This window comes from Pelobates fuscus, chromosome 4 (assembly GCF_036172605.1).
Source record: "Pelobates fuscus isolate aPelFus1 chromosome 4, aPelFus1.pri, whole genome shotgun sequence".
Lineage (NCBI taxonomy): Eukaryota > Metazoa > Chordata > Amphibia > Anura > Pelobatidae > Pelobates > Pelobates fuscus.
Genome location: NC_086320.1, coordinates 130,107,859 through 130,124,145, shown reverse-complemented (window position 1 = coordinate 130,124,145; position 16,287 = coordinate 130,107,859). Strand labels below are relative to the sequence as shown.

General features: G+C 38.9%; 1 protein-coding gene across 1 annotated transcript in view; it reads right to left on the bottom strand.

Moving 5' to 3' along the window:
• CDH7 (cadherin 7) overlaps positions 1-16,287 on the bottom strand; it is a 219,269-nt gene that overhangs the window by 17,956 nt on the left and 185,026 nt on the right. The window contains exons 8-9 of the mRNA XM_063450474.1: positions 12,930-13,051; positions 10,197-10,311 (exon numbers count right to left, since the gene is read on the bottom strand). Coding sequence (XP_063306544.1) covers positions 10,197-10,311; positions 12,930-13,051 — 237 coding nt within the window. The remainder of the gene's footprint in view (positions 1-10,196; positions 10,312-12,929; positions 13,052-16,287) is intronic.

Genomic DNA, 16,287 nt, shown 5'->3' with positions numbered 1-16,287 from the left:
GAAGGAGCACAAAGGTAAAGTAGAAAAAAGGAGCAGAATACATGATTTTGAAGGTCCCTATATTACTAGAAGACCTTTTGTCTGAATAGACTATAATGTGACATGCATTACCAGAAGGTAAATGTGTGCCCTATGGCAAAATTATGAAAAAAATCAATTTTAAATAACTCTTATTAGACAAGACACCTTTCATGTGGCACTAGTAATATTAAACATCCTGCACAGTAAATTCATTCATCTATTGAATAAAACATAATAAGCTATATTGCACACTTTCCAATTTTTTGGTATTTTTATTTTTTTTGTTTTAATTTCTCCAACCCTTTCTCTTTTTAGTGTTTTATCGTATTCCTACTTTTCTTTGAATTTAAATTGATTGGCTATTATTTGTAATATATATATTTGTGCATGGAAAGCTATATATGGATTATAAAATGACAAGGAGGAGAGATATAAGACTTAAGGGTAAATTGTAGAAATCAAGATAGATACAAGTAAATAGGCTGGAAAGGGCAGCAACAAGTAGAAAGGGGCAGCAAGGAGCTGGAAGGGTCAGAAGGAGTGCAAAGGTTAAGTAGGAGAAGGAGCAGAAAGGAATAGAAATGAGCAGGAAGCGTCTGCAAGGAGCAGAAAGGGACATAAGGCGCAGGAAGGTAAAGGAGCAGAAAGAATCCGAAGGAGCACAAAGGTAAAGTAGGAGAAAGAGGAGAAAAGAACAGCAAGGAGTAGAAAGGGCAGCAAGGTGTTGGAAGGTAAAGTAGGAGAAGGAGCAGGAAGGAGAACGAACAGAAATTAGCAGGAAGGGACAGCAAGAAGCAGAAAGGGTCTGCAAAGAGCAGAAAGTGATCAGAAAGAGAATGGAGCAGAAGAGTGCAAAAGAAACAGAAAGTAGCAGAAAGGTAAAAGAGCAGAAAAAGCCAAGGAGGAGAGAAGATTGTGTCAGAAGAATAAGAAGACTGTGTCAAATGAAGAAGAAGAAAAGGAGATTGGAGTAAGAAGGACACGTGAAGTGATCCTTCCACTTCATTCTGGACACCACATCATAAGGCAGACAATTACCAAGATATATATTCTCAATAAAAAATAGGTGGAGCATTCATTGGTACTTAACATGCAAAAGTTGCTTAAACCTTTAATCAAGTATGGAGGTTCTGATGTACTTGAATACATAAAGGGGGAATAAAACACAGAAGAAAATACTAGTGCAGATGGTACTGAAACACATATAAGGTGCAAAGGAATATAAGAGAAGAACTCACAATTGCCAGAGCCTGAAAATTAAGGCTCTATATAAGTGCAGTAGGTGGCATCTAACCTTCTTCCCACGAAATCCTCTCTCAGGATAAAACACAGAGAATTTAATTTGCAAGCACTATATTTAACCCTGTAACTTTCCAAGACACCCTAAAACCTGTACATGGCGGGGGAATTGTTTTACTCGGTAGACTTCACTGAACACAAATATTAGTGTTTCAAAACAGTAAAACATATCACAGCGATGACATTGTCAATGAAAGTGGCTTTTTTGCATTTTTCACAAGCAAACGTCACTTTCACTAATTATATCATTATAGTGATACATTTTACTGTTTGGACACACTAATATTTGTGTTCAGCGAAGTCTCCCGAGTATAACAGTACCCCCCATGTACAGGTGTTACAGTGTTTTCGAAAGTTACAGGGTCAAATATAAGGCTTGATTTTCTGTTTTTTGACATTGAAATTTGCCAGATTTGTTATGTTGCCTTTTAGAGCATATGGTAGGCCACAAATGAGAATTACCCCCTTGATGACATACCATTTGCAAAAGAAGACAACCCTAGGTATTGCAAATGGGGTATTTTCAGTCTCTTCTAGTAGCCACTTAGTCACAAACACTGGCCAAAGTTAGCGTTCATAATTGTTTTTGCATTTTTAACACACAAACAAATATAAATGCTAAGGTAAAGAGAAAATTGGGAAGAACCCAGTACACGTATAGAATAAGTAATAAAATACAATACAACTTGGTAATGGGAACCAGGATGATAAAATCAATGTGAACCTATAATAGGAATAAACACTACATAGTGTAATATAATTATAATAAATTGAAAACAGTGCTGGTAAGTATTGCACTCACAAACATAAGTGAAATATAGGCTTCTCACCCCCACCAGGGGTTAAAACTATAATTGGGGCTAGTAGATATCAGTCACATGGATCTTCATAAATTCCTCTGATAAATGCAGAAAGAGAGCAACATATGGTGCAGTACAGTAAAATCACAAGAAATGTTTTAAAACAAACAAGTTGCAAATCTGGGCATATCTCCAACCAAGTGGAACCAGGTGATGAGAAGAGGTGTCAGCAAGAAAATACAGTATAAAAACAAATACAAATACAATCAAAAGTCACTGTATAGCTCCAATTAAGACACTTAATTGGAGCTATACAGTGACTTTTCATTAAGTGTCTTAATTTGAGCTATATAGTGACTTTACTAAAAAAAACTCTACTAAAAAAGACTGGACATACAGTTGCAAGAAAAAATATGTGAACCCTTTGGAATGATATGGATTTCTGCACAAATTGGTCATAAAATGTGATCTGATCATCATCTAAGTCACAACAATAGACAACCACAGTCTGCTTAAGCTAATAACACACAAAGAATGAAATGTTGCCATGTTTTTATTGAACACACCATGTAAACATTCACAGTGCAGGTGGAAAAAATATGTGAACCCTTGGATTTAATAACTGGTTGAACCTCCTTTGGCAGCAATAACTTCAACCAAATGTTTCCTGTATTTGCAGATCAGACGTGCACAACGGTCAGGAGTAATTCTTGACCATTCCTCTTTACAGAACTGTTTCAGTTCAGCAATATTCTTGGGTTATCTGGTGTGAATCGCTTTCTTGAGGTCATGCCACAGCATCTCATTCGGGTTGAGGTCAGGACTCTGACTGCGCCACTTCAGAAGGCGTATTTTCTTCTGTTTAAGCCATTCTGTTGTTGATTTACGTCTATGCTTTGGGTCATTGTCCTGTTGCAACACCCATCTTCTGTTGAGCTTCAGCTGGTAGACAGATGGCCTTAAGTTATCCTGCAAAATGTCTTAATAAACTTGGGAATTCAGTTTTCCTTCGATGATAGCAATCCGTCCAGGCCCTGCCGCAGCAAAGCAGCCCCAAACCATGATGCCCCCACCACCATACTTCACAGTTGGGATGAGGTTTTGATGTTGGTGTGCTGTGCCTCTTTTTCGCCACACATAGTGTTGTGTGTTTCTTCCAAACAACTCAACTTTGGTTTCATCTGTCCACGGAATATTTTGCCAGTACTGCTGTGGAACATCCAGGTGCTCTTGTGCAAACTGTAAACGTGCAGCAATGTTTTGTTTGGACAGCAGTGGCTTCCTCTGTGGTATCCTCCTATGAAATCCATTCTTGTTTAGTGTTTTAGTGCATGTTAGCATTTGCCAGTGACTTTTGTAAGTCTTTAGCTGACACTCTAGGATTCTTCTTTACCTCATTGAGCAGTCTGTGCTGTGCTCTTGCAGTCATCTTTACAGGACGGCCACTCCTAGGGAGAGTAGCAGCAGTGCTGAACTTTCTCCATTTATAGACAATTTGTCTTACCGTGGACTGATGAACAGCAAGGCTTTTGGAGACACTTTTATAACCCTTTCCAGCTTTATGCAAGTCAACAATTCTTAATTGTAGGTCTTCTGAGAGCTCTTTTGTGCGAGGCATCATTCACATCAGGCAATGCTTCCTGTGAAAAGCAAACCCAGAACTGGTGTGTGTTTTTTATAGGGCAGGGCAGCTGTAACCAACACCTCCAATCTCATCTCATTAATTGGACTCCATTTGGCTGACATCTCACTCCAATTAGCTCTTGGAGATGTCATTAGTCTAGGGGTTCACATACTTTTTCCACCTGCACTGTAAATGTTTACAGTGTGTGTTCAATAAAAACATGGCAACATTTCATCCTTTGTGTGTTATTTGTTTAAGGAGACTGTGATTGTCTATTGTTGTGACTAAGATGGTGATCAGATCACATTTTATGACCAATTTGTGCAGAAATCCATATCATTCCAAAGGGTTCACATACTTGTTCTTGCAACTGTACCCCATATTGAATACCTTGGGTTGTCTACTTTTAAAAAATATGTACATGTGAGGTGTGATTCAGAGATTTGTGACAGATAACAGTATTACAATGTCACTATTGATATATTTTAAATATATATATTTCGAAACAGCAAGATCCTACTTGTACTTACAGCCCTATAACTTTCCATAAAAAGCTAAGAACATGTTAACATTGGGTATGTCTAAACTCAGGACAAAATGTAGAAACTATTTAGCATGGGTGCTTTTTAGCAGCCGTAGATGCATATCAGAATTTGGGGTGCAAAGTTCAAAAAGTGTGTTTTTTTTAAATTTTTCCATCATATTTTATAATGTATTTTTATTTCTTTTATTTTTTATTTTTGTTGTGCATAAGATTACAGCAGTGCTTGTGTAGCCACAATAGCTTTCACAAGCGTGGTTTTCATGAGTAAAACATAAACATGCATGCAGAAAACTTTCACATTTTTTATATTGTGTATATCGCTTAAACTAGCTGAACTAATGAATCTCCGTGTGGAGGCTTACTCCGTATGTGTAGTTTATAACAGGTTGGCTGTCGTGTGAGGTCTCATTCCCGCTACTATCTGACATGCAGTGGTTGAATGGCTTTGCCCAAGCTAAGCATACTAAGGGTACAGTAGTTGCTTAATTCCCGCGTACAGCGTATCAGGATAGTATATCAGCAAATTATCTTTCCTTGCATATTGGTATATCATCTAGCTCTGCATGTTGGTATAACTTAAGCTAGACTGTAGATAGGCATGCTGTAGAGTAAGTGTGCCCCTGGTCGCATTATTAGTAGCACGTTACATTGCAGCATCATAGGTTAGCATAAAGAGGGTCAGCAAAAATGAAAATCAAAATATAAAGTATATAAGACTCAAGATTTGGTGCATGGCGTCGAGGCAAGAGCAGCCGCTCATGTCATTAGGCGGAAAAGTCCAGCCCGGTGATAGTCCCGCAAGCCAGCCTAGCCGATTCCATCAGGTGGCAGGGCAGCTGGATCACTGAAGTTGGTGGCGCTTGGAAGCGCGTTGTCTCCTCGGCCCCAGGTTTGCAGGGAGGCTGGCATCCTTGAACCACAGACTTGGATTCTGCAAGGGACCAAGTCTTTCCCAATCTTTGGGGTGGCAGAGGTGATGCTGATTTGTTTCAGTCGGAGCACGGTTCTCCGCCCGCATGGGTGATGCTTGGAGGGCTTGCCTTGGGTTGCTCTCCACCTGGGTGAGGTCTCGGGAGCGGTGTGTTACATGTAGTGCTCTGAGGAGGCTTTGCCACGCTGGGGTGACTTGTTTTCCTGCCTCCCTTTCGTGGCATTGAGCTTTGGATAGTGGTGGCTTGCAGGCGTGCTTGCAATTTAAGCCAGAAAGCCTGGAAAATCTGATCCAGCCGTCTCATTGTGTAGGTATAGGCGTCATTAGGTTTCTCCTCTGCCACTTGTTGTCACGCGGGATGCGTCCGCCATTGTGGGGGTTTGCATGTGTATATGATCTGCTTTGTGGGCTACAAGTGTAGCTAACTGCTCTCCAGGGGGGACCAGGATATCCCCCGCCGGTCCATGGGGGGGGTGGAGTCGTGCTTGTTTTAGCTTTGTTTGTCAGGAGGAGAGCGGCCGTCCCTCCCCAGTCTGAGTCTGGTAGGCCTCAGCCTGCCGATGCGGTTTCCATTGCTTCAGGGCTTCAATTCGGGTAGCCATCGGCAGGGTTAGGTGCCCCCAGCTTGGGGATCGCCTTTGGTCGAGGTCACCAGGTTGCCAGCCCAGGATATCACCGGGTGTTTGGCAGTGCCAGCTGGAGCACTCGCGGTGCACGTCTTGCCTGCTTGCAGTCCAGGCTCCGCCCCCCATATTTTATAATGTATTTTACAGTAAATTATGATATGATGAAAACAATGGTAGCTTTAAAAAGACCATTTAATGGCGAGAAAAATATATAATATGTGTAGGTACAGTAAATAAGAAAGAGGAAAATTACAGCTAAACACAAACACTGCAGAAATGTAAAAACAGCCCTGGTCCTTAATGGTAAGAAAATTTAATAATGGTCATTTCTTCATTTTCTTTTCTCATTAACTTCCATTTCTCACCTCAATATCTGTGTCTTCCCCACTTTTAATTTGCTGTTTGATCTTACCCAAATCCTTTCTTGCAGCCTGGGTCCCAAACAGAACATTAGCTCACAGGACTCACAGCTACCAAGACAAGCTACAGCCTTAAGCAGATGTAGCCCTTTTGGATGGCTTCCACCCAGGGCCGGCCTTAGGGGTGTGCGAGCTGTGCGGCCGCACAGGGCGCCATGGAGCAGGGGGCGCCCTGCGGCCGCATAGCTCACACGGCAGGGGCGTATTAGCCGCGAGGCAAACAAGGCATTTGCCTTGGGCGGCATTTTCCAGGGGGCGGCAACAAAAGCCGCCCCAAATGCCCAAGGCAAATGTCTTGTTAGCCTTGCGGCTAACAGACATGCCGGCGGGCTGCTGGGCTGGGCGGGCGGCATTGGTGGGCGGCCGGCGAGGGAGCACTTCCTCTGAGCTGTCTGCTCAGCTCCCTCGCGCGCCGCAGAGTGAGGCTGGGAGCTGGAATATGACGTCATATTCCGGCTCCCAGCCTCACTCTGATGCGCGCGAGGGAGCTGAGCAGACAGCTCAGAGGAAGTGCTCCCTCGCCAGCCGCCCGCCAGCCAGCCAGTGCCGCTCGCCCAGCAGCCACTGGACCACCAGGGAGGAAGAGACCCCCCCCCCAGCATTCCCAAAGGTAAGGAGGCTGGGGGGGGTGTTTAATTTGGGTGAGTGTGTGTGTGTCTGTGACTGTTAGTGTGTGTGTCTGTTAGTGTGTGGCTGTGACTGTTAGTGTGTGTGTGTGTGTCTGTTAGTGTGTGTTTGTGACTGTTAGTGTGTGTGTCTGTTAGTGTGTGTGTCTGTTAGTGTGTGTCTGTTAGTGTGTGTCTGTGACTGTTAGTGTGTGTGTGTGTGTCTGTTAGTGTGTTTCTGTTAGTGTGTTTCTGTGACTGTTAGTGTGTGTGTCTGTGACTGTTAGTGTGTGTGTCTGTGACTGTTAGTGTGTGTGTGTGTGTGTGTGTGTGTGTGTGTCTGTTAGTGTGTGTGTCTGTTAGTGTGTGTCTGTTAGTGTGTGTCTGTTAGTGTGTTTCTGTTAGTGTGTGTCTGTGACTGTTAGTGTGTGTGTCTGTGACTGTTAGTGTGTGTGTCTGTTAGTGTGTGTGTCTGTTAGTGTGTGTCTGTTAGTGTGTGTGTGTCTGTTAGTGTGTGTCTGTTAGTGTGTTTCTGTTAGTGTGTTTGCCTGTGAGTGTGTGTGTCGGTTAGTGAGTGTGTGTGTGTGTGTGTGACTGTGTGTGTCTGGCTGTCTGCCTGTGTGTGTGACTGTCTGCGTGTGTGTGTGTGTGTGTGTGTGGCTGTCTGCCTGTGTGTGTGTGGCTGTCTGCCAGTGTGTGTTTGACTGTTTGTCTGTGTGTGTGACTGTCTGTGTGTGTGTGTGTGTGTGTGACTGTGTGTGGCTGTTTGCCTCTGTGTGTTTGGCTGTTTGCCTCTGTGTGTTTGTGTGTGGCTGTCTGTGTGTGTGTGTGTGTGTGTGTGTGTGTGTGTGTTTGTGTGTGTGACTGCCTATGTGTTACTGTCTGGGCAGACTAGATGGGCCGAATGGTTCTTATCTGCCGTCACATTCTATGTCTGTGTTTGTGTGTGTGTGTGTTTGTGTGTGGCTGTCTGTGTATGACTGCCTGAGTGTGTTTGTGTGTGTGTGTGTGTGTGTATGGCTGTCTGCCTGTGTGTGTGTGTGACAGGGTGTGTGGGAAGGGGGGAGGAGTGGGGGAGGGGGGGACGGGAAGGGGGGGGAGGCGCTGTGAAGATTTTTCGCACAGGGCGCCCAAATGCCTAAGGCCAGCCCTGCTTCCACCCTACCCCAAGGAACTAAACTACATTTATAGATAGCACAAATTATCTGACTTTCCAAACACACTAATTATGTATCTCAAACCCTCATCACCTGCTCAACTATCACACTCCCTTCCTGCAACCCCCTCTCATCTCTGATGTGACTTTAAGATCCCACCTCATCTAATTTTGCATAAATAAAAATCCCAATTTTCCTTCTTTATAATATAAACCTCTTTATTCTCCTTAGAGAATGCTTGCCCTTTTATTCTTTACTTTCACTCTCACCTCTCTATTTAACAAAATCTCTTTATTCCTCTGCTCACCTGTCCCTGCTGACACCATTTTCATTTGCTTCCCTCCCCTCTCTATTCATCCCATGCACTCTACTTACACCTTTCTAGCCTATCTCCACCAACCCTTTCTAAAACCTCTAAATACAAACCCGCTCACAAAACCTTTAAATCCTACTTCCACCTTCTCTTACTTTCTATCCTTCTGCTCCTAGCAGCTGGTGATGTCTCTCCAAATCCTGGTCCCACCTCCGCTAACCCACCATATGCTAACTCCAGGAATCACAATAATCTCATACCCATCTCATGTCACTCTCCCTTTAAATCCTCCTTCCATTCTGCCCTCTGGAATGCATGCTCTGTTTGCAGTGTTACTAAATCCACTGCTGTGCACAACCTTTTCATCTCTAATTCCCTAGACTTACTAGCCTTAACTGAAACATGACTCTCTCCCTCTGACACCACTACCCCTGCCTCTTTATCCTTTGGTGGTCTTCAATTTTACCACATCCCAAGAAACTCTGAAAGCAAAGGCCTCAAAACCCATCTCTTTATGAAAGCTTATGGCCTACCATAATAATGTGAATCATGTTAAGATGTTACCCTTTGGCTGAAGTCCCTGGTATTTTTGCTACTTGCTGCATTCTGTTGCAAAATCTTGTAGAGACCATACAGCCAGTTTGACTATACCAATGCTATGTGATCATTAATTTCACATGCATACTTTAGTTTTTCCTTTTTTTTTTTATTTTATTAAGCTTAATTGCAAAAATTGTCAGCAGGTTTCTTATGAATATTCATAATCAGCTTAATTATTAAGTCTTAGTTGTTTCTTTTGGTCATAGTTCTACAAAAAATCTTGTTATGTTAATATGTTTGATCCCATTCAAGTAGTACATGCTAATGGATACCATATAACCACTAAAATGTTTATTCTTAGCTATAATTTCCATGTTTCAAATTAATCTTAGGCTAATTTCTTAGTCATATTTCTTTTTAAATATTATTTATTGAAAAACTATTTTTAAACATACAAAATAAACCATAAATATATTCATTTTAACTGAGGTCAGTTTTCCCAACCACGAGATTCTAGGTTACGCTAATTATCTAGATCTTTTTGCAGATCAGACCATATTTTTTTTAAGGTTATTAAAGTCATTTTTCTGAATTCACCGTACAGCATTAGCTTTGGCATACATGCTGCCACTGTTAAGTTATGTGTAAAGTTATATATACATTTCTTCTATTACAAACTTAGATAACATGTAGGCTTCTGTACAACAGGCTTTGGTTATGAACAGAGACAAGGAGAAGGCTAGTAGACACAGAGTTGATTTTAGCCTTATGCAATCAACTTGGTCTGCAGTTTAAATTGAAGCACTGGTAAGTGGAACGAACAACAATTGGTAGCTAAGTAGCAATAATATAGAAAACATTTCAAGTAAAAGTAGCCTTCAAGAGTAACATCTATAGAGAAATATTGTTAATTTAAAGTGGAGAGGGAAATAGAGTAGGAAGAGATGGGTAATAATTTAATTGAAGCGTTTGAGAAATACACAAACAACCAAAATAATAAAAAAATGTGTGATTGAATAGATATTTGCCAAAATATGAATGAAAGACCAGTGGCTTATGAGATAAAATGATCTATAAAAATTGATAGTAACATCTAAGCAGAGGCACATGGTTGTTACTATTCATTTCTGGTAATAGAAAAGAAATGCATTGTTGAGAATTTCATATTCAGGAGCAATACATACAATAAACAACTTACGATATACAGGTATGTGAGAATAGCAGTTTGTTTAGGCATGATTTTTTTTAAAAATAAACATCTAATGTAATGTGCTTTTTACCTTATTTCCTTATTCCACAAGAGGTAATATTACATACCTTTATTGTCTTTCAAAGTAAAATTTATGTTATTTGTTTCTGCTGGTACACTGAAATAGAACCAATGGCCACTCGATGGGTCATCTTTATCAACTGCACTTATCACCTGAATTACCTTTGGAGAAGAAAGACATACTTATAATCTATTATACATATCATTCAGCAACTCACAGAGAGCATGTACTATTTGACTGCAATAATTGCACAATGTATATCATAGTATTAAATAAGTGTCAGAAGATTGATATGGACATCTATCAAAAATGACAAAAATAATTAAACCAATGAATCTTCTCTTAGGATTTGTTCCAAGTGTATGTCAGTTGAAAGATCTGACCTAACATTCTTGGATATAACAGGCACAATCAATGCATTCAGTACATTTATTTATGAAATTGAATGTCATGTATGAAGAATGTCAATTATAAACTGTAGGGAATGGCTTACTAGTTCAATTATGTTTTTGCTTTGTTCTAAAAGACTGATTCTGGATATGCAATTTGTCTATTCAGAAGTTTTAACTAAAGCTTCATCAAATGATCCCCTGTCCATCATTACAAATGTAAAGAATATAAGTAAGGCGAGAGCATGATTGAAATGGCATGAATTTTACATGTTCATTAATAGATTTAACAAGCATGAAAGGATACGCATTTCTATAAAAAGGACAGTACCAAGATGCAAGTTAAAATTCAAGTGAAAATTCTGTACATACTTTATACATTAGTGATGATGCAGATAGTAATGTGATTTATTTAACATAATTAAGACTTGTATTAATACTTTGTGTTGATAAATATTACCTTTCTATTAAGTAATGAACCAAGTAATACATTTTAAACTATGCAACAATAGTTTTTAATGTGCTTGCAAATCCTAACATTTGAAAACTGAGCACATGCAGGATGACCCAAAATGCAAAAGTAAAAAAAAAACTGCTTTTTTAACCCCTTAATGACACAACTTCTGGAATAAAAGGGAATCATGACGGAATATATCTGTCGTCTGTCCTTAAGGGGTTAATGCTGCCCTCGGATACATTGATTCAATAGCTATCCCCACTGAAATTGGAAATATGGAGCTTAAACCACTAGCCACAAAACTTATAGAGTGAGCAAGATTTGCATGTTAGAAAAAAAACTGCAAAAAATCATCACTGTTTGTGGCTACGACCTTGTCCAGTGGGATATGTGTGCATTAACCCTGAGTAAGATTTTTGTCTCCTCAACCCAACACAGTGCAAGAGAGGGGGCAATTAGGAAAAATCTGTTTTATATTAGAAAAATACCTCCCTCTAATGTGTGTGCAGTGGGACAGAAGGACGAAAATACTATCTAGCAGCAGGCCATATTTTACAGTATGTAGAAAAGGCAACTGCCTACAGACATCTGTTAGCATCAGGCACCTACCTTGACATTAACATTACACCAAGTCCCATGTTTCAAATACCAGTAAATTCAAAGATTACTCAATTACTCTGATCAACTTAAAAAAGGTGTATACCTAGTTTAGGTCCCGGTGATTACCAGTCTCCTTTTCACAGTTCCAGTGATAAACCACCTCCTGCCATCCCCATCACAGTGGCTAATGGTTTCCTAGCTACTAATGCCACCTAATCCGCATATCCCCTTTCCATGCCAGAGCATTACATGGTTTCATAGTGGCAGGGGATAGCAGTACTTTTTAAATATAGAGAGATGATCGAGATCAAGTGGAAACCACTGATGCAATGATCATTAGGCTAAGGGGGCTTGAGGATCATTATGTAGTACTATCCAACCCATAAAACTAGGCATGGATGAAGAGTCCTCCCTCTAGGGCCAGATTCAGAAAATAAACGTGGTGGCTCTGATAGTAAATTGAACCCATAGGGCCTGTTCACAAACCTTAACAATTTGAGCTTATGCATTCAGGTTTGAAAAAAAAAAAATATCAAATTCTGTAGTTCACAATATTTTTCCAGTGGGTGTGTGCTAGCTTAATCTTACAAGTCAGTTGTCATTTCACCAAAATCCTTTGTTTAGTGTATATACATTAAGGTCATCATAAAAAAATAGCAAACAAGGAGAATGTGACAAGAAAGACCTGCCTTTTTCTTCAAGTCAGTATTTTTTTTAAACCTCTGCTGCAAATTGTTTTCAATAATGCTACTGTGCGACTTCCTTTCATATGGCTTATGATTACAGAAAATGTTTTGCAATCTAAGGAAGGTAAAAAAAAAAAATCTGAAAACATTAACAACATTTCAAACATATTTCACTTATGATGTTAGGAGACATTTGACAACATTTGCCTGATCTAATTTTAACTGTAAAAAGTTTAAGCAAGAAATACACAAACTTCGAAATGGGTCTGTATCTGTAACCCAGTCCTCAACGACCCCCCGAACTGTCCAGGATTTATGGATTACCCTGCTGTGTCTAATGTGTTTTTAGGGGGTGGAAGGACAAACACTTTAGACACAACAGGGTAATCCCTAAATCCTGGACTGGTAGGGGGTCCTTGAGGACTGGGCTGAGAACCCCTGATCTAGATGCTTCTTAATTCCATCTTGAATATATATTATGTTTCAATAAAAAGTCATAAGTACAGAAAATGCAATTTGTTTAGGTTAAAGCATGTCTAGAAATGTTTGGGTTGTGTCAGGATTCATAAAAAGGCATTGAAAACATATTTAATATAAAATATAATTCTGGACTTCTGCCCACAAATTGAGGTTTCATAAAAACTTACTTGACCAGGGGAAGCATTTTCACAAACATTGGTCTCGTATTCCATTGCAAATTCTGGAGCATTGTCGTTGATATCAAGTATACTTATGGCAACAGATCCTTTTCCAATCTGTGTTGGATTGTCTTTAAAAATTAGAAAACAATATTGAAACATATTTCTATTTAAAAGATTTGTCTCATCTTTTTTTTCAATACTTATTACTTTTTTTATCAACAAAATGAATGTAATTAGTGCATATGAGAAAATGTCTAGCAAGATGAGGTTGCCTAGATAAATATGCCCGGGAATGGGAATGTTGGGCTATTAAGTAGGGACGAAAAGAAACAGTAATCTCAAACTGGACCACTACAAGCTACAGACAGACTATAGACTAGGACAAAACAGTAAACATTGAAAATTAAGGTTTAAGGAAATGAAACGTTAGGTTGATGAGATGTTAATGTCGTTAATCGGTGGAGCGAATACAGGGAACCCCCTTCCCCTATGCCCTCTCTTTTCTGTACCCCATCCCCCTCCCAGTTAGAAAATTTAACAAACAACGTTTAATACTATATGCATCACATTTATTGCCGCCTGTCAACGCATTGCCTCTCTGTTTAGGCGCAAGGGAAAAAACGAAGACATATATAAATGATGTTTGCGCAGATGTAATGTAATGTAAACCGCTTACAGTGATATGTGTTGCAAATAATGCTCAATAAAAACGATAAATGAGAAAAATACTTATTACTTTTGATGTTTGCAAAGTTGTAGTCAGATGGATAATAATCTGATGACAGTCTGTTCCTGTCAATAAACAAACTGTTTTTCTTTTTTCCTTAATGTGTCTAAAACTGGCAAATTGTGTTTTATGATATATTTTTCACTTTGATCACTTCAATGAGTATAAGTATCAAAATGTAAATGTGAAATTATATTTGTTGTTTATGCTTGTCTAGATGTTTAACTAGGTATAGCAGAGGTGCCCAAAAGGTAGCTCCCCAGATGTTGTAGAACTACAACTCCCTTGATGCTTTGCATGCCTTTAGAATGCTTTAGAATGACAAAGCATCATTGAAGCTGTAGTTTAAAGACATCATGGGATTTACATGTTGTGTAGCCTTGATGTATAGAATAGTCATGTGTAATGCAGATGTTTTCAAATTACATTTCCAATGATACCCATGCAAATCATTATAGTATAGTCAAGCAATATTATAGTGTTGCCTTGTGTTTTTAAATTCAAGGTACCATTTTTTATTAAAAACAAAACTGTACATACTAAAAAATTGTATATATGTATTAAGTGTTTTTTTTGTCCTTGCAGTGTCACTTTAACCCCTTCAGGACCGGCCTGTTTTTGCGATGTTTGTACGTTAAGGACCAGAGCAGTTTTAACACTTTTGTGGTGTTTGTGTTTAGCTGTAATTTTCCGCTCTCTCATTTACGGTTCCCATACAAGTTATATATTGTTTTTTTCACGACAAGAAGGGCTTTCTTTACATACCAGTATTTATATTATGTCATATATTGTATTTAAAAAAAATAATAAAATATGGTGAAAAATAAAAAAAAAAAAAACATGTTTTTGGACTTTTACTTGAAAAATCTTTTACTTATCTACAAAAGCTAATGAAAAAACCTGCTAAATAGATTCAAAATTTTGTCCCGAGTTTAAAAACACCCAGTGTTTACATGCTTTATTGCTTTTTTTTGCAAGTTATAGGCCTATAAATACAAGTAGGAAATTGCTGTTTCAATATATATATATTTTAAATGTATCAATAGTGACATTGTTACACCGTTATCTGTCATAAATCCCCGAAACACACCTAACATGTACATATTTTTTAAAGTAGACAACCCAGGGTATTCAAAATGGGGTATGTCCAGTCTTTTTTAGTAGCCACCTAGTCACAAACACTGGCCAAAGTTAGCATTTATATTTGTTTGTGTGTTAAAAATGCAAAAAACGCTAACTTTGGCCGGTGTTTGTGACTAAGTGGCTACTAAAAAAAGCTGAACATACCCCATTTGCAATACCTTGGGTTGTCTTCTTTTGCAAATGGTATGCCATCATGGGGCTAATTCTCATTCCTTGGCTACCATACGCTCTCAAAGGCAACCTAACCAATCTGACAAATTTCAATAAAAAAAAAAAAAGTAAAATCAAGCCTTATATTTGACCCTGTAACTTTCACAAACACTATAAAACCTCTACATGTGGGGTACTGTTATACTCAGGAGACTTCGCTGAACACAAATATTAGTGTATCAGAACAGTAAAATATATCACAGCAATAATATCCTCAGTGAAAGAGCTGTTTGTGTGTGAAAAATGCAAAAAACTTCACTTTCACTGACAATATCATCGCTGTGATATGTTTTACTGTTTTGAAACACTAATATTTGTGTTCAGCGAAGTCTCCCGAGTAAAACAGTACCCCCATGTACAGGATTTAGGGTGTCATAGAAAGTTACAGGGTTAAACACAGTGCTAGCAAATTAAATTATCTGGACTTTTGGCCTGGGTTGGCAGGCAGGTCCCTCAAATTGCAATCATTAAAATTACTTAATTAGGTAAAAATATTACATAAATATGCACGTAGAATTTTAATATATATACATATTTCTATATTTGACGTCTACGTGTATATTTATGAAATTATTTATGTAATTATGTATGTGGACATATGTATATTTCGTATTATTTTTATTTATTTATTTATTTATACATAGATATATATATCATTACATTCTAAGTGTATTTTGTTTTAAATATGTTTATTGGTATCGTATCTTGAGTGCTCTTATCAGACAGATTGTTATGAAAGCAAACGGTCGCCTGCGCAGAGGCTTAGGTATCGGTTCAAAAAGGTCAATGCAGAACATCACCTGCGCAGAGGCGAATTAGTCAGCACATATAAACATATATAAACTTTGCATGAATGCATTAGCACATATTTCCGCACAAACTGCGCATAATGAACAGATGTATTATGTTACGCTAGCTGCTCGTGGGCGTTAAGCTTCATGGTTAAGTATCTGATAACTGCGCTTTGCGGGTTCAAACTCATATATGCCTTAATAAAAATGCTAAGAACGCCAATAGTGCAAACAACTGTATGCATGGTATACAAGCTCAGAGTAAGGTATCGGTTCAAAAGGGTTAGTGCAAAGTAACACCTGTGCTGAGGCGAGTTAGGCCGTACACATAAACATATATAAACTTTGCAGGAATGCATTTGTACATATTTCAGCACAGGCTGCGTATAATGAACGGGAGTATTATGTTACGCTAGCTGCTCGTGAAGCTTCATGGTTATGTATCTTATAACCGTGCTTTGCGGGCTTAGACACCTATTATGCCTTAATAAAA